Raw genomic sequence first — 22,932 nt, forward strand, 5'->3', positions numbered from 1 at the left:
TGGCAACTTTAGTGGGTACACATGAGTTGGAAATCGATGATCAATATACTCAAGAGGTTGTTCCATATGAACATGTTCGCAATTGAGAAAAGCATTCTTGACATCAAGTTGTCGAAGAGGCCATTTATTTGTCACAACAATAGAAAGCACAATACGGGACGGACAGTAGTAGATTTGACAACTGGACTGAAAGTGTCAGTGTAGTCGAGACTAGGAACCTAAGTATAATCTCTAGCAACATGAAATTTGAAACATGAAGCTCGATCGAGGTTAGGTCTGAGAGCTAGGGACAATAGGAAAATGAGTTTCATCAAATTGAGCGTGGCGGGTGATGTATAGCTTAGTGGTGGTGGGATCATGACAACAAAATAAGGGGCACTATGACCTAAGAAAATGCAAGGAATGTTGCGAGAAAGTTTGTTAGGCACATAATCATGCAAGCAAGATAAACACCACAACAACCAAAGGGATAAGAAAATTGTCATAATGCGGAGAGTAGCCGTAGAGGAGTTCAAAGGGTGACTTGCGTCCAAGAAGTGAAGTAAGTAACCGGTTGATAATATAAGCTACAATGGTGAAGGCATCAACCCAGAAACGAGAAGAAAGATGGGAGTCAAAGAGAAGGCCCAAACCATATTCAGTCACATGTTGGTGTTTTCTCTCAGCACGACCATTTTGAGCAGGTGTATATGGACAAGAGAATTGGTGGATGTCAGAAGTACGTAAGTGAGTTTTGAAACAAGTGCTAGTAAATTCGGCGCCTCCATCGCTTTGAAAAATCTTGATACGAGAAGAATGTTGATTTTCCACAAAATTTTGAAATTGAAGAAAAATATCAAATAAATTAGATTTAAATTCTGAAGGGTAAAGCCAAGTGATTCGAGAATAATCATCGAATTAGATTTGACGGGGAAAGGACCCCAAATATCACAATGAATAAGATCTAACACATGAGATGACCAACGTTCATTGCGGGAATAAGGTCATTGATGACTTTTGGCAAGGTGACAGATACTAGATGGAGAAGGCAATATTATTTTTTTTTATTTAAAAAAAATAACAGGATAATTGACATGACCCACGCAAGCATATCATAAATGGTATGAGGCACGTAAAGATTAGTTTCTAAGGACATAAATAAAGACAGAGTTGCCATGCTCCAACACATGTAGCCCTCCATCTCTCTTTTACCGGTTGCCACCACCCTTCCTATTTGACGATTCTGGATAGTAAGAAGATTATTAGTAAATGTAACATAGATAAGAAAATCGGTAATTTACTAATTGAAAGAAGATTGTTAGTGGAATGAGGGACAACCAAGACATCTAATAAATAAATATTTGGAACATGAGAAAGAGTATTGATGTGGGTAATGGGTAGAGATGCACCGTTTTCTACGATCACAAAGTCCTTGTGTAATTTTTAGACTGATAAAAAATAGATGGATCGACGGTCAATGGGTCGAAGCCTCAGTGTCCAAAAACCGATCAACAGCCTTTGGTCCAGCAATAGAACATGATGTATTGAAAGCTTCAGCAAGGTGAGCATGAGCATAATCAGGATGAACGTACAGTTGGTTGCAACGGTCAGCATAATGACCTTCTATGCGGCATATTTGGCAGCGAGGTGGTCGACGACCCTGACTCGGTGGGTTCGTCTTCGGTTGAAAGAGTTGTTGTTGTGAGAATGAGAATGACCTCGCAAGTTACTAAAGGAAGTGAGATGACTTTCATGGGTGCGACCACGATTAGTGGCTGTGAATGTCATAGGAATGGAGTCAAAAGACTCAAGGGAGCGTTAGAACAACTCAAAACTTTCCACTTTAGAGACTTAATCTCGAAAACAGGGGAGAGGGGTGAAAGCCATCTAACTAGTAGAAAAAGTTGAAAAATCGGTGCCGAGTCCACGAAGGAACCAGTATAGTTCACGACTTTCGAATGAGGGCTAAACGTAGCCTCCAACGTGAGCCAAACGTCATGTGCAGTGGAGAGACCAACGACGACAGCAATGACTTCCTCAGTAAGAGAGGAGAGCAGGAGACAGAAAAGCAGTTGATCAGCTGCTTTCCACGCCAAATATTTGATGCTGAGTGTTGAGAAGGTTTCTAGTTCAAAGTGAGGTGGTGAAACCATACTGCCATCAACATAGCCCAACATGTCTTGACTCTCAATGAGAGGGAGAAGTTGGCTTTTCCAAATAAGATGATTGGATGAACAAAGTTGGATAGTGATCAAATGGGATTAAAGGGTTGAAAGGAAGAAGATGAGAAGAGGATTTGGAACACATTGAAGTCTGGCACGAAGATATCACCCATCAATTCTATCCTTTGCAGATTGAAACCGTCTTGAGTATGAATGAAATTTTTGGATTGTAACTTCATTTTCGATTTGGTCGGGTTGGCGAAGTTAAAAAAATGTCAACCTCCGTTCGATTTTTCATTCATAAACCCAACCCTGCACTAATCGGAAAAAAAAAAAAAAAAAAACTTTTATGATTTGGGTTGGACAGTCTGAATTGGTCGAATTCCCGAGTCATATGAATTTTCTAAGAAGACAATGTCATTTGCCAACTTAAGATAAGCTTATTACCGATAAAGTGGTAGTTAATGTTGCATGAACATATTAGATATAAAATTGAAATTTTAACATTTAAAGTTATAATTTAGTCTATTGTGTTAAATTACAAATTAGTTGGTAAATGTAACGAAACTATATCAAATATTTAAAATTTTAAGATCGCGTCTAATAAATATTTGACTTGTTCGACATTTTTAAAATGAATTGTAACCATGATCTTAGTTGTCATCCTAAACTTGAACTAAATATACCATTAATCAAGATGTTACACCAAAGTAAAGGAGGAATACATATATGAATCGAAAATTACATCTGTCTGAGAGCAATCATGAAGATAGAATGACTAAAAAAACTTAGAAGAGTTGAAAGTCGATACTGATATCAACAAGGTGCACCTTTCTTTTCCACGATCTATTTAAATTAAAATTAAAATTGAAGTTATAATTGATTTTACAATAATCGCCTTACGAAGTCGAACAACCCAACTTATGCAACGTGGGCCGGGTCCGGAAATTTTGACGCCCTTGGTGGGGCGGGAGCGAGGGAATTCATGCCGCGGCTGAACCCCTTTCGACTGACGATGGACTGACATCGGAAAGGGGTTTAACAAGTTCGAAGCCTGCTACCCATTGTTCCGATTTCCAGTTCTACGTTCTTCGCCGCCATTTTCTTTCTCTCTCTGGTGCATGATGGAGGCTGTAAGACTGCGAGTTTCGTTCAAAGACAAGGACCTACTGACCGAGTCGCTCACGGGGTTGAGACGGAGCTGGATTGTCCTAAAGCCTCATCTCCGAACTATTTCCGACCTCTCCTCCTACATCCTTTCTGTTTTCCATCTTCATGATGCATGCCCCAACGGTCTCGCACTTTCTGTAAGATTTCTTTCTCCGACCAGGTTACCTTACTGAACGATTGTCTGCGGACGAAGATCGTGGAAGTTTCTGCCATTGAATACGCTAATTACACTGGTCTAATTGAATTATATTTACAAGCTCACTGTTGTCAGTTTCAATTGCCTGTAGAAATCAACATTTTCGCTGGGGAACGAACGAGTTTTCCCTCTCTACTCTCTAGCTTTACTTTTCATTGCTTTCATTCTTTATAATGGCGGCACATTGCCTAACTCTGTTTTTATGGTAGATGGATGGCTTTGTGTTACCTCCATTTGAGTCGGTTTGTATTTTGAAGGATAAGGACATTGTCAGGTTGGTTTGTGAGTGACATTTGTTTGTGTATATTCTCTGTTCTCATTTACTCTTTTGCTGGAAACTAAAACCTTCTTTGTTGACCAGAGTGAAGAAGAAGAAAAGTAAGGCAATCAAGGAATTCAGGGAGAAGAAACTTGTTGACGAAGGAGTGAAGCTTCTGGCTGACAAGGAGTTTGAAAATGAATCTGATGGATATGAGAGTGAACCAGAGGAAGATGAACCTCAGGCGACTTTGCCGGTGACAACTGCGCCTGTAGAAAAAAAAGTGTCCAAGAAAAGAAAAGCTTCGAAGATAACTCCCAACTCAAAGTATGTATAGTGCATGTATTACCTCTGATAGTCTGATGCTTGTTGGAGACGTAAAATTTGTTTGTTTTTTTCAAGCAACACTGAGAGAGAAAAAAAGAAGAAGACGGGTTTTGGTCAGCTTGGCTGTGGAATTAACACTATGCTTTCTAGCAATACTTCCATGTTTTGACATTCTTTATACTTCTCATGTTCCATCTTCTTTAACATAACTGAGGTGGTAATTTTGTTGTGTAGCTCCCTTTCTTCCTCCATGCTTATAAACGATAACTATTACAACTAGTTTAGTTGCTCTGGTTAACTCCAACTTCTTCTTCTCGCTTATAATATTTGCCATCAGTTGATTTATTCTGGTCCTTATTTCAAATTTAAAAATTACAGGAGGAAGAAAACTAAATCTTCCCGTACTGAGGAATTTCCATCTATCATAGCTGATGTTCAGCCCGCTAACAAAAAGCACGAAGAAAGAAATCATCTGAAGTTTGAACTCCCACAAAAGGTCGTAGTAAGAAAAAATGATTCATCCAGAAGTTCTAGTGAATGTCAATCGCATTCATTGAAGATCATTGAAATTGATGGAAGAAGCAACAATATCATTAAGTCAACTGCCAATGCAGAGAGGTGGTTCCTGCAGCTTTATATAATAATGGCAATGAACTTCTAAGCATTGTGAAATTTGTTTTATCCAATTCTTTGATAGTGAAGCTGCAAAGTTGAAATATTTAGCATCTTCTACTGCTTCATCCTAGTCCTTTAAGGTTTCCTTTGTTTATCTCATAGCATCTCATCAGTATTTTCATCTGGGATTGGTCCGTTAATGGGGCATGGATTTTGTTGTTCATATTTATTGTCGACAATTTGTCAAACTTCACCATGTTCCTTGAACTCTGGCCTTAGTGAATATGATAATTATTGTTAGAGATATCACCCTATAGGCTCTATTTTTGTTTTAAATACATATATTTTTTAATATTACACTGATTTATTTTTTATCCGCCTGCTTGGTTAGAGAAATGTCTTACAAATCATAGTTGTTCAGGGTTGATCAGCTTGGAGTTGGTGGGAGAAAAGTTGAGTTGTCCGACACAGCTGGTGAAAATAAAAAGGTTTCTATTTATGGAAATTTATTGTTACTATCATCGTTATATGGCTTAAAGCAATTGTGATTATTTGATAGCAGTTTTTACCATTTTTAATTCTGATGTTGATTGCTCTTATAGAATATAGTCCTTTCCATATGCAATGATTGTCTGTTACTAGGATGAGTTATACTTCAGTATTTTATATCATGATAAATTTACTACCAGTAGGTATATCCTATGAAGCATGAACACGTGTTGGACAGGGATATGTTCAGACACGTGTCTGACATGCTAAAACAATGTGTTTGGACACGGCTTGGGTATGTCTCTGAATAATATTTAACCTGAAAATTAGAAGAAGAAAAAAAGAGATTCTCTTATAGATTAAATCCTTAGGATGAGCCAACTAATCTTGTTATATCTGTTGAGATTCCAAATATCGTTAATTGACTTAACTCTGTATATTCTCAGTGAAGTATGTTGTTTTTTTTTTCATTAAACTTACGTATTTTATCTATAAAAAGTACTAATATATCAATATAAGCACATTTTTATATAAAAAAACATGTCTCCAATGTGTTCGTGTCCTACTTTTTAAGAAATTGACGTGTTACCATGTCCATGCTTCTTAGAATATATTATGTCTATGGTTTCGTTTTTAGTTTTCTGTTTTTGGAACTTATGTTTTTTCCTCCCAATTTTTGCTACTGTGGTATTTACTTTTCTTGGAAAAAAAAAAACATTTGAATTCACAATCAAATTCTAAAAAAAAATAAAAATAAATAATAAATAAAGTTTTTGATAACTACTCTTTTTTTTTATATATATATATATATAGTTTTTAAAACTTGGATTGGTTTTTGAAAATATTGGTAGAAAGTGGATAACAAAACAAATAAAGTTATAGCTAGAAGTTGTGGTTGTAAACTTAATTTTCAAAATCCAAAAACCAAAGACCAGACTATCAATGTTTTTGTTTTTGTTTTTTTGTTGCTGCTGCTGCTAATCAAGGTATGGCTCTAGGAGAGTGAAGAGAATGAAAGAGAATATCAAATTCAACTTTGCTATTCCGTCTTGTTTGAATTTCGCAACAGGGAAAGAAATGAAATATTTTGTAACTAGAACCAAAGATTTTAAATGCTTCTTTCAGAAAATTAGTATTAAAGAATCAATTGCCTTTATCATCTATTCTGTTTTTGGGGTTGAATGTTCATTCCTCTAATCTCTCTCCCTTGTGTCCTTTTCTTTTTTTGTCAGGGTCCTAGTAGAAGTACTCGCCGTAAGAAGGCAAAAAGGCAATGGTTGAGGGAAAGAGCTCAAAGTGAAGAGGTATATTGATGTCGCAAAAGGCCGTTTTTCATTGCAAGTATCTATATTTTGTCCTGTGGGTATAAATTCTTATTTTACTGAAAACCTCTACCGTGTTTCAATTCTTTACTTTTATCATTTTGAATGTGTAAAGCAGAACTTCTACTTGGTCTGATCATACATTTATTTCATGTGTTTGTCCTTCTGATGTTATAAATATGCTGATGTAGAATTGGAATTAGCATCGGCAAGTATGCTCATAACTGTTTGTGGTGTGGTCACCTGATTCATATATTCTTGCAGCAACAGCAGCAGTTATTTGAAACAAGTATTTATCAAGGACCTAGTCACAATGATGATGTTGATATGGATGAGGACACTGTTCCTGTGGTAGTTAAGCCAGGACACATTCGCTTTGAGCCAGTTGGAAAAGGTCCGTTGTTTTCATTTTATTTTAGACTCAGTAGGCTTGTGCATTATTGGAACAGTATTTTGTGAGGCCCAAAAGGGGATGGGGAAGTATCTTGCGTAGGCTTGCTTGTTATATTTTATGATTTCATACTTTTACAACATGGATAACACAATTATGAGTTCCATGATTGCTCTTACATCATTACAGTTGCGGCGGATCCGGCTGGGCAGCAAAAGCAAAACCATTTCCCTAAGGTATCCATGCTGTTCCAATATCTTATGCTGCCTCTTGAAGTTCACTGCCCCCCAATCATTATTGTTTTGTTGTGCTTTAGGAAACATTGCATTGGAATGGCATAACCAACAAGAAGAAGGGTCAAAAATGGGGCAAAGAGAAAACTCCATCTTGGAAGAGGAACAATTCTAACAGTTGTACAGACGAACCTCTTCAGTTACCTACTTCTGAAACTGAGCAACCTACAACTCCGGCACCTGTAGTTGGTCCCATAAATTTTGATGAACTTAGACCGTGCACTGGCTTGCCTCAGGTTTGGCTTTCATAGTTAACTTCATCTGCTTTCTTAATGACGTGTTTAGCTGGGCACAAATGGCTTGCAAAGTGGACTGATCCAGTCATGTTAGCAGTTCTTATTAAATTAAATGTTTATCATGTCACAAGTATCAACTTTTTCTTTAGGGCCAATTTCGTGAGTCTCAAAATTTATGTAGTTGTCTAGGCAACTACTTTTAGTTACAAAAATTAGGGAAAGTTGCTGAATTATCATCAAAATTTTTATTGACAATGCATGTCAAACGTATTAAATTAGCCGTGTTTTGGGGCAATTAGATTTGAGTTTATATGTTAGCTTTGATGCAAAAATGCATTTATTTAACTAATAAATTTGTCACTTCATTATCAAAATAAGGTATGTGTGGCCATTTTATCTGTATGATTATGGAACATTATATCTTGAATAAACATAATCTGATTCTTTATTGAAGGTCCTTGATGAAAGAACTGGCAACCCATCAATTGGCTATCAGATCAATTAATAATTGAAAACTAAAACTATGAAATAAAAAGTATAACAGGTGTTATTTACTTAATAGTAGTATTAATTGTTAAAACATTATTTTATATATAAGTTGTGTGTTATTCATGGCAGGAAGGTGATTTAGTTGCATATCGTTTGATTGAGTTATCATCAACCTGGACACCTGAGATTTCCTCCTTCCGAGTAAAATTCGTCTTCATTGTAATTTTCTGTCTGATTCTTTCTTTCCACAGCCTGTGTTATTTTAGGTCCTTTTCCTATTTCAGGCTGGTAAAGTAGCATGGTACGACATTGAATCCAATCGGATTATGCTAGTACCGGTTCCAGAATACCCATTACCTGTCAAAAAGGAGATAGACGAGGATTCTGCATCACAATTAGATACAAACCCATATGGGGAAGATGGCTCTTTAAAGGTATTAGAGCCAAACATAATATTTGGTTTGCCATTATCCAATTCGTTTCTTGTCTCTCCAATTTGTCACATTGTAAGTATTTTTATATATATAAAATCTACAATCGGGCTGTAGTTTATTTATGATCACCTGTGTTCTTTCTGAGCAATAGTTATTTATAGGAATCACTAATTCTAGCGTTCACATGCTTAATCTGCCTCTTATCTTCGATTGCATTGAACTGACAATTGGAGACCTTTGACAGATTGATTTTGCATCTCTTGTTGATCTTCGGCTTATTGGGCAAGGAAACTTGGATTCTTCAAGAACTGCGGTTAACCAGGAAATCACTCCTGCCAAGCAAACTGCAGAAAGTTCCAAGCTTGCTCATAACAACGGAGATGCCAATGACACTAAACAAGGTATCCAGTGTAACTTGTAGGCGTACTAAGAGTAGTTTACTAATTATCAGGGAGCTGGTTACATTTAATGGGCTATTTTATGACTGGTCTTCAGGTAATGGAAAAGTAAGTGCATGGGATGAAATCAGCGATGCTCTGAGTGCGAAGAAAGCCGAACTTTCTAAGGATGATGGTTTGAATCAAGAAGAAAGTTCAGGATGGAGATCATGGTCCTATAGGGCACTCAGAGGCAGCGCCCTCGGTCCAACAATGGCTCTCTTAAGAGCTCAGAATGAACTCTAAGAAAAATCCCCTGGGTCCAAACAACGTCTATGTATATTTGCTGCTCAGAGGACTCTCAAGTCAAGTGTAGGTTCGAATCTGCAGGTGCTAGTTTTCTGTGACTGCTGGCTGCTACTGTCAAGTTCGGACTCATTTGCGAAATTTGGAAGTGGCTTTTCGTGGTTGGAATTGGGTAGAGTTTATATGCCAGTCCAATTAGACGTCCTGCGCACCCGAATCAGCTGTTGACGATGGAGCCTCAATGCATGTTATCTGTAGTTTTGTCACAATGGAAAGCAGCTCTCATATTATATATATACACATCGGAATTTCGATAGCTCGAATATTGTGAAACTATTTAAATAGACTAATTATGAAATTATCTTGTTGTGTTTTCAAGTATATAGCATCTGAAAATTTACTAAAATAACAAAGGGGACCGAATCGCTAGTCTAATTGACATCAGATATTCATTTAAGATTCAAATTTTTAATCACTTCTATGTTTCTTCACAAGCAGGTGAACTCATTGATTCCTGGGTAAAATTCAGACTATTGATGGCGTTCGTCTATACATGGTCTTTGGAGAATTGGATTCTCTACGTATATATGTATATATACATCTCACAAGCAGATCACATCAATTGTTCTGCTCTGGATGCTACTTTTACCTCTTGGAAAGTCTCTACCGCCACAGTCCATCATGTCTTCACAGACCACAGATCAACATCTTCCATTTTTTGAGGTAATGAACGGCTTAGAAGTGTAAGGAACTCCTCTGATTCCTCCCCTTCTCTTATTATCTGCACACACACCATATTTCACGAAATGAGCTAAGTTGATTTGCATATTTTCTAGATAACATTCACTACAAAACTGTTGAAAACATGACAAAGACAAAGGACGATTGATATATGAGGCCTATGTTGAAGGATATGGCTAGTAGTATAGAATAATTGTTACAAGAACAAAACAACTTCTAAAATAATTGTTTACGCACCTGTATACGGGTTTCTCTAGGAATTCCCTTATTGTTAATAAATATATGTCCGATCATCTCCCAGTGAAGACAACCACTGTCGTCAGTCATCAGTTGAGTGTCATCATTTTCATGCAAAACTTCACGTCCCAGCCAGATAAATAATTTGTTACAGCCTTTTGATCCCGAATTTGCATCTGCATCAAACAACATATACACTGATCAAGAATTAAGATTTCCAAGTTGATTGATCCCCGCTTTACTCATTGAAGGCCACTGGTAAAAGACCGGAGCTTTTGCTTCCTCAAACTTGCATTCTAATGCAGTGCTAGCCCCAAATCTATCAATATCAAAACTAATATCTTTGCTACTGCTTTTATTTTCGGATTGTCTATGCCCTGATATCTCCAACGGATCAACGTCTAAGTCGGGCAATGAAAATGACAATGATCGAACTATTTTCCTCTGAACCTTGCAGGTTTCTTCAATGGAGGGCAGCAACATCCTAGACGGAGGATGACTCCCTCGACGCTCTGCAATTGAAGGGGAGGCTATTCTCGATGTCAAACTGGTGTTACCCACCTTTAATGTTGGATGATAAGAGGAGAAGGACTCTACAAAGGTAGGATGAGTTTCTTTGTGGTGTAAACAAAAACTGTCTATGATGGAAGAGTTTCGAACAGCCAGATGCAATGGATCCATGTCAGATGGTGAAGGTTGCCGAGAAGACATATATGATAAGTCAGACCAATTAGACGATGATGGTGAAAGGGTAAAAGAACTTGAATTATCTGATGTAGAAGGAGAGAGTGAAGGGGATTTGGTGCCAAACTTTGGACTAATAGTACCTCCTTGAAAACTGGAAATTGAATCTGGTGACCCGAGAGGATGAATTGGTAACGACAAACGATCGTCCGGGATCGAGCTTTCCTCCTTGTTAGAATTTTCTATTTCCAGATCCAGGTTACTATCTGGAAAACATGCAAAAGATTCAGGTGAGCCACACAAATAGACTGTGGGTGAAAGTGGTGGTGATGCAAGATCAATTGAAGAAACAGGTGCTTCTTCTGCATCATCAATATTTGCAGATAAAGATGTGACAACATCTTTTGCAGTTTCACTTATTCTGGTTGTGTCCCACCCATTTTCTCTCGCAGGAAGATAAGTTTCCGATTCGGTATGAGATCGATCGGAAGGTGGAAAGACCCCACCTGAAATCGCCCTGTGAAAAATTTCAAAATCTGGATTATACTCCTCAACTTTCCAGTCACCCACCTTCAAAAATCCTTTCCCTTCTTCAGAACTATCAGCCAAATGTTGGCTACTCATAAGAGCATCCCAAAATTCCAATGGTTCGTCCCCGTCTTCGATGCTAAGGATGGGACCTTTAGCCCTTTCGTATCGGACGACCTGTGACGCTGCAGCCTTAGCCATATTCAACATCACAGCATCACACTTCTCCCCCTTCCAGACATAGATAGCTGAAGGAATGTGCACAACAAATGCCCCACGAGAATCAAGTCCTTGAACACTTGGAGTGTTCAACATCTTGGGTACAAGATGAAGCGGATCATACGACGAATGTGGAGCCATCCTATACATCCTCAAGATCGAATTCGGGCTAGCAGGCACCGCATGAACCCGCTTCTGGCACTGCAATAATTGAATGGCGAAACCCAGGTTCGGATTAGCCACCCCTCGAGCAGCCTTTACATATTGAAAAGCATCTTGGAAACTCCATCCTTCCTTCCACATGAGGTATGCAATCACAAGAGAGGTAGACCGAGATATGCCTTGGCAACAATGCACAAAAACCCGACCGCCTTGCTCTCGAACATCTTCGAAGTAATCAAACACATTGTAGAGAATACTTGTAATATCCTCAGAGGGATTATCTTGCAACCAAAGAGTTCTGTACACAAATTCACCCTTGAAGTACTCAGGACACACAAACCCAACACAATTCAGCACATGTGTGATCCTATTCTGCCTCAAAACTTGTCGATTCTTGGCCACAGAATCACTCCCTAAATACACATGATCCAGAATCTTCGAACATTCCTTATCGAAGAACGCAAGTTTATCCTTCTTGAACTGAAATTCCCTCACAGGCTGTTCACATTCAGAATTATGAGACGACTTATTATTAACAATCTCTCTCGGAGTTTCTGGGTTTGGCCAAACGCCAAGATCATCAGAACCCGGTCGTGGCCACTCCTCAACTTCCCGGCGGCTGATTGAAAGCGGCTGCAGCGGCGGCAGACATGATCGAGCTTTATTACTATTAGGCACTAAGTTCCGAATATGATGGGGCTTTGACGGCGATCGGTCAGTCCAAGACGCCGACCGGAAAAACGCCTTCCGAGTACAACCGGCGACCCCACCCCTTGTTCTATTTTCTTCGTCCATCTCAAAAGTCTACAACAGCTCATTGACTCATATCCATTGGAGGCTTATTCCTAGAAAAATAAGCGAAAACCAGAGAAATTAGGAGCACAACATATATAGCTGGTATTGAAATTCAATCCATTCCCTTTTTTTTTTTGTTCACCTAACACCCTTGACCATCGCCTTCCCCCAACCACCAGCGCCACCACCAGAATAACCCCCCCTCTTATTTCTTTCTAGAATTGTTAAATTCATAGTTCAAATAGTCAAGTCTTGAAAAGAACAACAAGGATTCTGACCCAGTTCATCAAATTCCACGGAGAAATTGCAGGACAGTTTCTTTCAATCCCAAAATTAAAAAAACAGAGACGAAAAGTGGAATGGAACAGGAAAAAGAGATAGAAAACTGTTGAATTTGAATCACTTACTTGAAGAATCGAAACCCCAGAATTTGCATAGAAGTGGGTTTGAAAGAGCAATAGCAACGTATGAAACTAGGAAGCGAGGACGCCAAATCAGAGAAAAAGTAAAAGCTTTTGGGTCTTAGACGCACAAATTGGACCAAGCCAATGGCATGAAAGAGCTTTGCTTCGTAGAGAGAGAGAGAGAGAGAGAGAGAGAGAGTCAAAGAGCCACGTCGTTGTGGGATAGTCATACAATGCATGCATGTCAAGTCTTGTGATGACATTTATTGTTACATTTTTTTTTCTTTATAAATGGAAGTGAATGAATAAATAATATGGACTATTAATTTAAAAAATCTATGGTGAGAGCGATGATATGTTTACCCGACTCTTCGGCTTTCTCTTTTGACCGTCTGACACGTGGCGGATTTTTGTTGCTGGTGAAGAATGTCTACCGACCTCCACTTGATGGTTGCTTTGACTGATCGAACATGGTTGGTAATTTGTTAATTTTGTACAATTTACATGTGAATTTAATTATTAATTTAAAAATTATGACAAAATATTTTCTAATTTAAGACTTCAACCAATATTCATTTCACAGCTATATTTTAAAAATTATTTTTTAATTCTTAATTTAGATAGTGCAAATTCTAAATATAATATTTTTTTTTATATTTTCCATATATCTAGATATCAAAATTGAAATAAATATAATATTTAATATGCTAGACTAAAAAAAGTAATCTTGAATGGTGCACTTAATCTAAAAAACCATCCTTAAAACTAAAACTTTTAATTAAAAAAAATCTAGAAAAGTACATTTAAACTTAAAAAAATAAAAAAATAAATAAAAAAATAAAAAAAAATAAAAAATACCTTTACCGTTAATTTTGGAGGGAAATGATTAATATTTCGTTTCAAAAATACATTATTTTTTGAACTTATGAAAGATATTTTTGAAACAAAATATTTTTTTAGAGTAATTTTATTAATTTAACCTATTTCATATTATAAATAATAATTATACATCTTCGACCTAAACCATGTTTATAAAATATATTTATTAATTACTTAATAATAGTTCACGTTGAACATAATATTTATAAAATGGTTTATAAGTATATTAATAAAAAGATTTAAACAAATACTTAAATTGGGCTTATTATTCTTTTTGCCCTCAAATCTTGATGACAAAGGTAACTTGGCGTCTAAGTAATTTTAATGCTAACTTTCCTTTTTATGTATGAATTTAGGGATGGGTAGATAATAAGTTATTTATGGTAACCAATTTTGGTCAATTTGAATGAATACCTTTAGGGCTTTGATATTAACTCTTACCGTTGAGTCACAGGAATCCCGTCGGAACTTTACAATTTTTTTTTTAAAAAAAATAGAAAATAGTCGATTTATGGTAAAAAAAAATATAAAATTATAAAAATAATAATTATAAATATCATATTATTTTTCTAAGGATTTGGATTAATCCAATTACCTTTACCCTCGAAATAAATAGATACAATTCTAAATTAAATTAAATTGAGGAGATAAAATAAAATAAAATAATATGATTAATTTGAATAATTAGTCTCGTAGTCATGGCTCCCTTATTATAATAGGCAGAAGATAGAAATATAGTAATATAATATTGGAGCAGTTATTTTCTACTGTTGTTTTTTGACCATTAAAAAAAAGAAAGAAAAAAAAAATTATTTTATTGTTATTTCCCATGAAGAAAAAAAAAAACATTATTTTTGATGTCCCCAAAAATAATAAATAATTTCTATACCCATTGGATTTCCTTGAAATATTTTAATGTCACAAATGGACATGATCGTAACAAAATTCTAATTACTTTTTAGACAAACGTTCATAACATTTTTAGAAATATTTAAATTTAGATGGTGACATTAAATAATACATACTCGACAATCTGACCAATGGGAATTATCCGTGAGTTAAATTTTTTATGTTGGATTGAATTAAACTTTTGAAAAATTAAAAATTTAGGTTGACATTTTTTCAGTTGAGTCAACTTGACCTAGACTCAGTTGAAAATAGAGTTACAATCCAACCATACTTTTTAAACTATTATAAAAATTAAGAATATTTAATGTTTGTAATTGACGTTATTGATGTATTTTAGCTTGTGAATGATATTTGAATTTTATGAAATCTTACCTTATTAGTTTGGGAAGGAGATGGGCCGTAAAATGGGCCCTTTGTGGACACATTGGGCCCAAAGGAAGTGTTGGGCCATGTGGGGGAAGAAATAAGGCCCAATAGACAAAGCAAAGCCACAACCAATGGGAGCCCTTAGCATTCCGACCTCTTGACATGCACTCTCTCTAATATGTATCACAGACAAGCAGAGACTGCAATCGTTTCGTTGGTGTTTTGATTTGGCTGCAAGCGGCTAATCATGGGACTCACAGCCTCCTGCCGCCCCATACTCAACTTCTCACGTTCGAGTGTCACGACCAATTGTTTCTTTGATAGCCACGTAAATGTCGTGTCCTTAAAAAAGAACATGAATCCTAGTACACTCTTCCGATCATCCACATTGCCACACCAATCACTATCGAAATATCCTTTTAGCATGAAAATTTTCAATGTTAGTGTAAAATAATCCGAAGGATTCAATTGGATTCAATTCCCAAATATACGGGAAGATTCTCTTCATTGCTTTTTAGTGTTTGTAGACCGGCTCCTCCATAAATCAACTCACAACTTTAACACTATACGAAATATTCAGCCTTGGTGACATCCACTCGTTCCCCACCATCATACTTAGAAAGTTTCGTTCCAGGGTCCATTGATGTTGATTAGAGTTACGTTCAATCCGCTATTTTATTCCTCTTCAGAAGTTTTTTTGTCTTGAGATATTCGATCAACAAGATAATCCGAATCTTATCATTTGATATCAGAGTCTTCCTTTGGATTAATTCCTTATTGAAAAATCTACTCGACATGAAAAATGAAATAAATAAACTTAATTCCTAGCAAATTTTGAAAAGGCCAAATCTTAGTTTATTGGATAGTCTTCGGGTGGGGTTAGATTTATTTGATAGATATATAATGATAATATTACAATTATTTAATATTTGGTAGGTGGACGAGAGATTTCAAAATATCTTGAAATGAGAAAACACATCTCTTTATCTAAAAAGATAAGATAGATTCGAACGTCGATAGAATTCTCCGCATATTCCATTAAAAGTTTACTTTGCTTCAATAATTTAAACAGGTCTAAATAAAGATAATCATTTTCTTTTTTCCATGTTTGATCAATTTTGGTGGTTTCCTTCATGGAAAGATCTTTCGTACAACTTGATATATTTGCTTAAAATTTTTAAGTTGAACTTATGCTATCTTTGAAATATGCGTTAAAATATCATGTCAAACCAATAATTATATGAGCTTATTATATATTTATTTTAGGAAAATGATTTAGGTACGGTAGGAATACATAGATATTTTACTATTTATATATTTTAGGAATAAATATACCTATTATTTGAAAGAAAAAGATTGAGATATTTTAAAAAAGGGAGGAATTTTAGGAATAAATTGTCTGCCTCTGCTGTAAATACCTCTCCACCCTAGCTATGTTTTCATCCCAAGCAATATAGAGCAATAGTATTCTATATAGTGTCTTGTAATCTCTTTGATTGGTTTTAATAAAGAGGCGAGTGTTTCCCACAGAGAGTTGCGTTCAACAACTTGGTATTAGAGCAAGGTTAGTGTAGGTTTTCTGATCTCTTGGAATTATTAGTGTAGGTTTTCTGATCTCTTGGAATTATTAGTATGCTCTATGTTGCAGCTCTATCTGATCTTCCACATCAGAAACGACTTCTTGAGATTATTAGTGTGTGAGTTTCTTTTGTGTCGTGAGTAGTTTTTGACTCTACAAGTCTTGTGTCAAAAGAGCTTGTTTGGTATTATTGAGATATTACCAACACGATGGGTGACTTCCAAATCGTTGGATGAATCAAGAAACTCAAACAACAACACCTACAACACGTGGGCAACATGCATGATGTCCTATTTACAAGGACATGATCTTTGGGAGATCGTTGGCGGGAGTGAAACTACGCCGCTAGAGGAGAATTCTAACGGTGTCTTGCGCAAATGGAGAATCAAAGCAGGCAAAACAATGTTTGCATTTTAGAGCATATTTGAGCATGAAACACGTTCATGTTAGAGCATATTTGGATGACAAGACACTGAAAGAAGCATGGAACACGTTCATGATGCTCTTCTCAAAGAAAAACGATACGAGACTACAACTTTTGGAGAACGAGTTGTTGTCAATTTTGCAATGTGACATGATAATTGCTCAATACTTCCACAAAGTCAAGTTGATATGCCGAGAGATTACTAAACTAGACCCAAAGTCCGCAATTCGAGAAGATCGAATGAAGAGGATCATTATTTACGGATTGCGACCAGAATATAGAAGCTTTATCCACTCAACTATCACTTGTAGAGTTCAAAAATTTGTTAGCTAACCAAGAAGCCATGGCTAAATAGATGGGAGGCATCACATTGAAGGGTGAAGAAGAAGCACTCTACCAAACGTAGATACAAAAACGTTGACAAAGAAAGAAGCCATCAAGGAACTATAGAACCTGAGAGAACTCAGAAGAACGACAACCAAAGTTCTCAAGGAAAGAGATTTGAAGGTATTTGCTACAATTGCGGGAAGAAAGGCCACATGTCCAGAGATTGTTGGTCTAAGAAAAAGTCTTTCGAAAGCAATGTGGCATCCTCTAACATGGCGATGGAGGATGAATGAGATGCAAATGTACTGTGTCTCATAGAAGAAGATGAGCTAGCACTCGTGGTGATGATGGGAGAACATATCGATTACGAGGATGACTAGGTCATTGATTCAGGATGCTCAAACCACATGATTGACGATCAAAGTGGTGCAATGGAAGAGGGGTGGTCCTCAGAGAAAGAAGTATTAACAGGCTTAGACAACATTGAAGAAATTCTCCCACAAGAGACGAGGGAGCAAACTGAAGAAATTCTTCCACAGAAGGTGGGGGAGCAAACTGTAAACATTTGCTCAAGTGCTGATGTGCTTGAATATCCAAGTGACACTAATGTTGGTGAACAAGAAGTGACTCAACCAAGTGAACATGGTGAAAAGGAAAAGGCATCTCAACAACTTAGACGGCCAGAAACAATCCAGAAGTCAAATCCAAAGTATGTCAAGTTATTATAGAAGACGAAGTCAAAGAGCCAGAGACGTATGAAGAAACATCACAAAATATAGCTTGGCAACCCTGCAGATCCAGGGTTCTCTCAACAATATGAACTAGACTATGATGAAACGTTTAGTCCAATTGCAAAGATCACTATCGTACAGGTTCGTCCAGTACTTGTGGTAAATAAAGATTGAAAACTATGACAAATGGATATAAAGAATGCTTTCTTGCATGAAGAGTTGGATGGGGAGATCTACATGAACCAACCAAATGAATTTGAAAATGAAGTTGGAGTCATTAGTCGGTATAGGCAAAGTCCAAAGAAGCTTCATTTGGATGCGGCTTGACGAATCTTGAGATATGACAAAGGTACAATCAATTATGATTTTTTGTACAAAAGAAGCAAAGACCTCAAGCTAGCCAGATACCGTGATGTTGACTATGATGGATATCACAAAACTCGAAGATCAAGCACTGGGTATGTGTTCAAGCTCGATTCGAAAACAACTTCTTTGTGTAGGAAAAGACAACAAACAATATCATTGTCAACTAGAGAAGTAGAGTACAGAGCAGCGGCTAGAGCAGCTTAGAAAAGTACATGGCTGAAACTCTTGATGGACGATTGACACTAGAAAATTAACTATCCAATACTACTACATTGCGACAACCAATCTGCAATTTACCTAGCAGAAAATTCGGTGTTTCATACTAGAACAAAGCATACACTACCATTTTATTAGAGAGAAAGTTCTGAAGGAAGAAATCGAGATGCAACAGATCAAAATAAATGACCAAGTGACAGACTTGTTAACCAAAGGGCTGAATATTGGAAAACATGAGAGCTTTCGCTGTTAGCTCAACATGGTGCAACAAATTAAGACTAGTGCTGAGACCGAGTGTTAAAATATCATCACTAGGTAAATAGGGTCAAACCCAATAATTCTACGAGCCTATTATATATTTATTTTAGAAAATTAATTTAGGTATTTTAGGAATACAAATAATAAGATATTTTAGAAAAAATGATTTAAGTATTTTAGGAATAAATATACCTAATTATTTTAAGATATTTGGTGAAAAAAAAAGAAGGAAAATTTTAGGTATAAATTGTCTGGCATCTAAGTGTGCACCTACCTAAGTTTTCATCACACCAAAAGAAAACAGTAATATTATATAAAGTGTCTTGTAATATTTTCTCGATTGGTTTTAGTAAAGAGTGCTAGTATTTTTCGGAAAAAATGATTTAAGTATTTTAAGAATAAATATACCTAATTATTTTAAGATATTTGGTGAAAAAAAAGAAAAAGAAATTTTAGGAATAAATTGTCTGGCATCTATGTGTCCACCTACCTAAGTTTTCATCACAGCAATACAAAACAGTAATATTATACAGAGTGTCTTATAATCTTTTCTCGATTGGTTTTAGTAAAAAGTGTGACTATTTTTCGATTGGTTTTAATAAAAGACTCCAAATATTTCTCACAAAGAGTTGTGTACAACAATATGTGGCGGTCTATATCGCTTCACAAAATCTAATTTATTGATAAGAAATATGGATAAAAAGGAGGTAATTAGCCATAAGATAATATTTTATTTTATTAGCCATAAGATAATATTTTATTTTATTGGATAACCGTAAGCTTCATACTTAAAATTAGCTAAAAGTAAGGGACTGGAATAAGCATAAGGGGTGATTTCTTGGCCGCCCCAAGACCAGCAGCCTCTTCCGTATCAACATCTTCTTCTTTCATTCCATTCGGAAGTTTCCAATCAAAACCCAGCAACAGGTTAGCCAGTGCCAACTCCACCGTAATGGTTGCCATATTTATCCCAGCACAAATTCTTCGGCCACTTCCGAAAGGTATTAACTCGAAGTTCTGTCCTTTATAATCGATATTACTTCCTATAAACCTCTCCGGAAAGAACTCTTCTGGGTTAGTCCAAGATTGTGGGTCTCGTCCAATGGCCCACACGTTAATGTGAAGATGAGCCTTAGGGTCGATATCATAACCATTGAGCTTAAAAGGGGAGATGGTTTCTCTTGGAAGTAGAAGTGGGACGGGTGGATGCAATCTCAATGACTCTTTCACTACCATTTTTAGATACTCGAGCTTTTCCAAGTCGATCTCTTTCACTAAATCTTCTTTTATGCAATTTCTAATCTCGTCTTGGAGTTTCTTCATCACTCTTGGGTTCTTAACTAGCTCCGTCATGGTCCAAACAATGGTGGTTGTCCCTGTTTCTACTCCGGCTAGAAAAATATCCTACAAACACACACAGCGGAAAATAAAACATGGTTATATCAAACGAATCATAAGGAATTATGGGCTTCAACAGTTTGGTATTTTTCAAAAGAGTGTAGGTTACCATAATAAGTGCTTTAACGCAATCTTGGGTGACTTTTAGTGCATCAGATTCAGAGCTTTCCCTTTCCATTCTCAACAAAACATCAACAATGTTTTCTTCACTTTTAGAAGTCTTCTTGAAGTTGATGCGATTGTCGACCACATGTTGAAAAAAGGCATCCATCTCACCAAAGCTCTTCTCCAGCCTCCCATGAACACCAGTCAACCGATCAATAATCCAACCGAAAGTGGGAATGAAATCGGTCATGGAGAAGCTTCCAATTGCTGCAACTGCTCTCCTCATAACATGTTGAAAATTTTCATTATCTAATTTCCCCCCGCTGAAGATGCTCCCAAAAGCAACTCTTGTTGTTACATTTGCAGTGAGAGAATACGATTTCTTACTCAAATCGATTGGAGCTGAAGAAGAAGAGGATTGAGAGATGGAGTTTACAAGCCGACCCACTTCCTCTTCTCTAATTTCCTGAAAAGATTGGACCCGCCGAGCAGTGAAGAGCTGAAGCATACAAATCTTCCGAAGTTCCCTCCAACGTTCACCATACGGGGAGAGATTTAGGTCCACGAAGTTGTAGGAAAATCTTCCACTACCCGTTAAGTGAGGGCGGCTGCAAGAAGCAAGATCATGGAACTTAAACAACTCTCTTGCAGCGGCGGCAGAGGAGATAACGATGGTTGGAACAGAGCCCAATTGGAGGAGCATGACGGGGCCATATTTTTTTGAAAGCTGAGAGAGAGAGCGATGAGGGAGGGAGCCAATGAGGTGCAGATGGCCCAGCAAAGGAAGCTTTGGAGGGCCTGGAGGAAGAAGCTTGTTGTTGGGTTTTGCCTGTTTTCTTATGGTTTTAAGAAGCAACAGAGAAGAACAGAGGAAAAGCAGAGGAACCCAGATGAAAAAATTATTACTAGGCATCATCCTATCAACGTTAAGCATTTCCAAGCTCTACCATGAGATATAAAGAGTAGAAAGTGGAATGAGTAATATTTGTGGGTAGGGTGATTGAGCTATTTTCAGCCACGGAGACTGCAATAATTGTTCATTTACATTATCATATGAATATGTATTAAGAGGGATGGCTTCAAAATTGGTATCCATATTTTATGGATGCATTTCTGTTGTCGTTTTTAGAATTGGTCTATTGTGATGCAAATGTTCTCTCCACTATTCCTAAAGATTGCGAGAGTTTTGGCAGCCACTATCTGTTTGATTGGAAGAAACTAGAAGTGATAATGTGTGAATTATATTGAAAGGATTTGAACAAATTCTCCATGATCGAAATATGTATGTCGAAACAAATAACTGAAGTGAGAGAACAACTTGAGAGGAGAGCTTATGAATAAAGAAACAACACATATACTTTATTAATTCTTTTTTTTTTGTTGTTGAAATAACATACATCTCATGAGTATTTACCGTGGAGATTGCATGATCAATCTACTGTACTTTCAAATCAATAACTACTAAATCCTCATCCTAAAATCGGTTAATAACTTATTTTGCTAAGTCAAACTTATTAACTCACATTCTCCTCTGTAAGCTTGACATTGCTCGAGATTCTTCACTTTTGAGAAACTCCCGCATGTCTGCAACTTAAACCCTTGAAAGGGTATTGGTGAGAATGTCTACACGTTGCTCTCTAATTTCAACTTTGCTTCGTCCCTGGTCAACTCTGTCTTCTTCAAAAGAAAATTTAATTTTGCAACATGCATTTTCTTCCACCCCTCTCTTTGTTTTTCAACCTTCTTTTTAGGCCTACCTCTAGGTTTCTTTGGTTGAGATGACAAGTTTGAAATCTCATTTTTCTTTCGCACTGGTGATCTTTCTCTAGGTCTCCTTGGTTGAGATGATAAGTCTGATGAAACACAGCGACTTATATGTTACACTTCGCTGATTGAAGGATCCTTTGGTTGCGTTTTGAATCTATTTTTCGATTCCTTTTTCTCCTGACTTATTGGTTTATTCTTCACTTTCTTGCTGTTAACGCCCATGGACACTTTTTGAAGATGTTGATGGTTTTTCAATAGTATATTATACAGGCGGTTTCGCGACCGTCTTACCTTCATCAACAGTGTTCCGTTTCTGTCGTATATCTTGAGAAACGAGTCGACTATCTCCACTCTGCTACCTTATTCTGTCATTTGACCAAGGCTAATACTAGTGATCTTCAAACTTGGAATATAATACACCTTATTTAATAGATGTTGATTGCCATTCTTACACTGGAATAAGAAAGATCATTTGCCTTGGAATGGTACAATTCATCTATCGCAAAGCTTCACGTTTCCCATGAACTTCTCATCAAACTCCTTGAATTTTGCTCGATCTCCGGTCATGTGGTTGCTCGCTCCGTTGTCTAGATACCACATGCTAGTCTCCACTTGGTCTTCTCCATCTATGAAGGGGTTTGCCATGACCTTCTCTTCATTGAGCATCAACAGGTTGGGCATTTCCTCGGCCAATATCAATGTGGGCTCTTCATCATCCGAGAACATGAAGTTTGTCTCCTCATCACACTCCTTGTTGTGGCACTCTGTCGTATAATGCCCATATTTTCCACC

General features: G+C 36.8%; 3 protein-coding genes across 3 annotated transcripts; 1 reads left to right on the forward strand and 2 right to left on the reverse strand.

Moving 5' to 3' along the window:
- Positions 1 to 3,077: 3,077 nt before the first annotated feature.
- Positions 3,078 to 9,423, forward strand: LOC111458457 (coilin). The gene is made up of 13 exons (XM_023101146.1): positions 3,078 to 3,448; positions 3,717 to 3,781; positions 3,869 to 4,093; positions 4,472 to 4,711; positions 5,130 to 5,196; positions 6,430 to 6,501; positions 6,784 to 6,913; positions 7,100 to 7,146; positions 7,227 to 7,439; positions 8,058 to 8,129; positions 8,213 to 8,362; positions 8,607 to 8,763; positions 8,858 to 9,423. Exons 1-13 carry the CDS (start codon positions 3,263 to 3,265, stop codon positions 9,043 to 9,045), a joined length of 1,812 nt encoding a protein of 603 aa, XP_022956914.1. The 5' UTR covers positions 3,078 to 3,262; the 3' UTR covers positions 9,046 to 9,423.
- LOC111458456 (protein-tyrosine-phosphatase MKP1-like) lies at positions 9,422 to 13,099 on the reverse strand. Its single transcript, XM_023101145.1, has 3 exons — positions 12,819 to 13,099; positions 10,024 to 12,461; positions 9,422 to 9,826 (listed from the first exon to the last, which is right to left on the reverse strand). The coding sequence occupies exon 2, from the start codon at positions 12,409 to 12,411 to the stop codon at positions 10,225 to 10,227; it is 2,187 nt and encodes a 728-aa protein (XP_022956913.1). The 5' UTR covers positions 12,412 to 12,461; positions 12,819 to 13,099; the 3' UTR covers positions 9,422 to 9,826; positions 10,024 to 10,224.
- A 6,433-nt stretch (positions 13,100 to 19,532) lies between these two features.
- Positions 19,533 to 21,463, reverse strand: LOC111458147 (cytochrome P450 71B26-like). The gene is made up of 2 exons (XM_023100628.1): positions 20,378 to 21,463; positions 19,533 to 20,274 (listed from the first exon to the last, which is right to left on the reverse strand). Exons 1-2 carry the CDS (start codon positions 21,305 to 21,307, stop codon positions 19,669 to 19,671), a joined length of 1,536 nt encoding a protein of 511 aa, XP_022956396.1. The 5' UTR covers positions 21,308 to 21,463; the 3' UTR covers positions 19,533 to 19,668.
- Positions 21,464 to 22,932: the final 1,469 nt, after the last annotated feature.

Source organism: Cucurbita moschata, unplaced genomic scaffold (genome assembly GCF_002738365.1).
Source record: "Cucurbita moschata cultivar Rifu unplaced genomic scaffold, Cmos_1.0 Cmo_Scf00021, whole genome shotgun sequence".
NCBI lineage: Eukaryota > Viridiplantae > Streptophyta > Magnoliopsida > Cucurbitales > Cucurbitaceae > Cucurbita > Cucurbita moschata.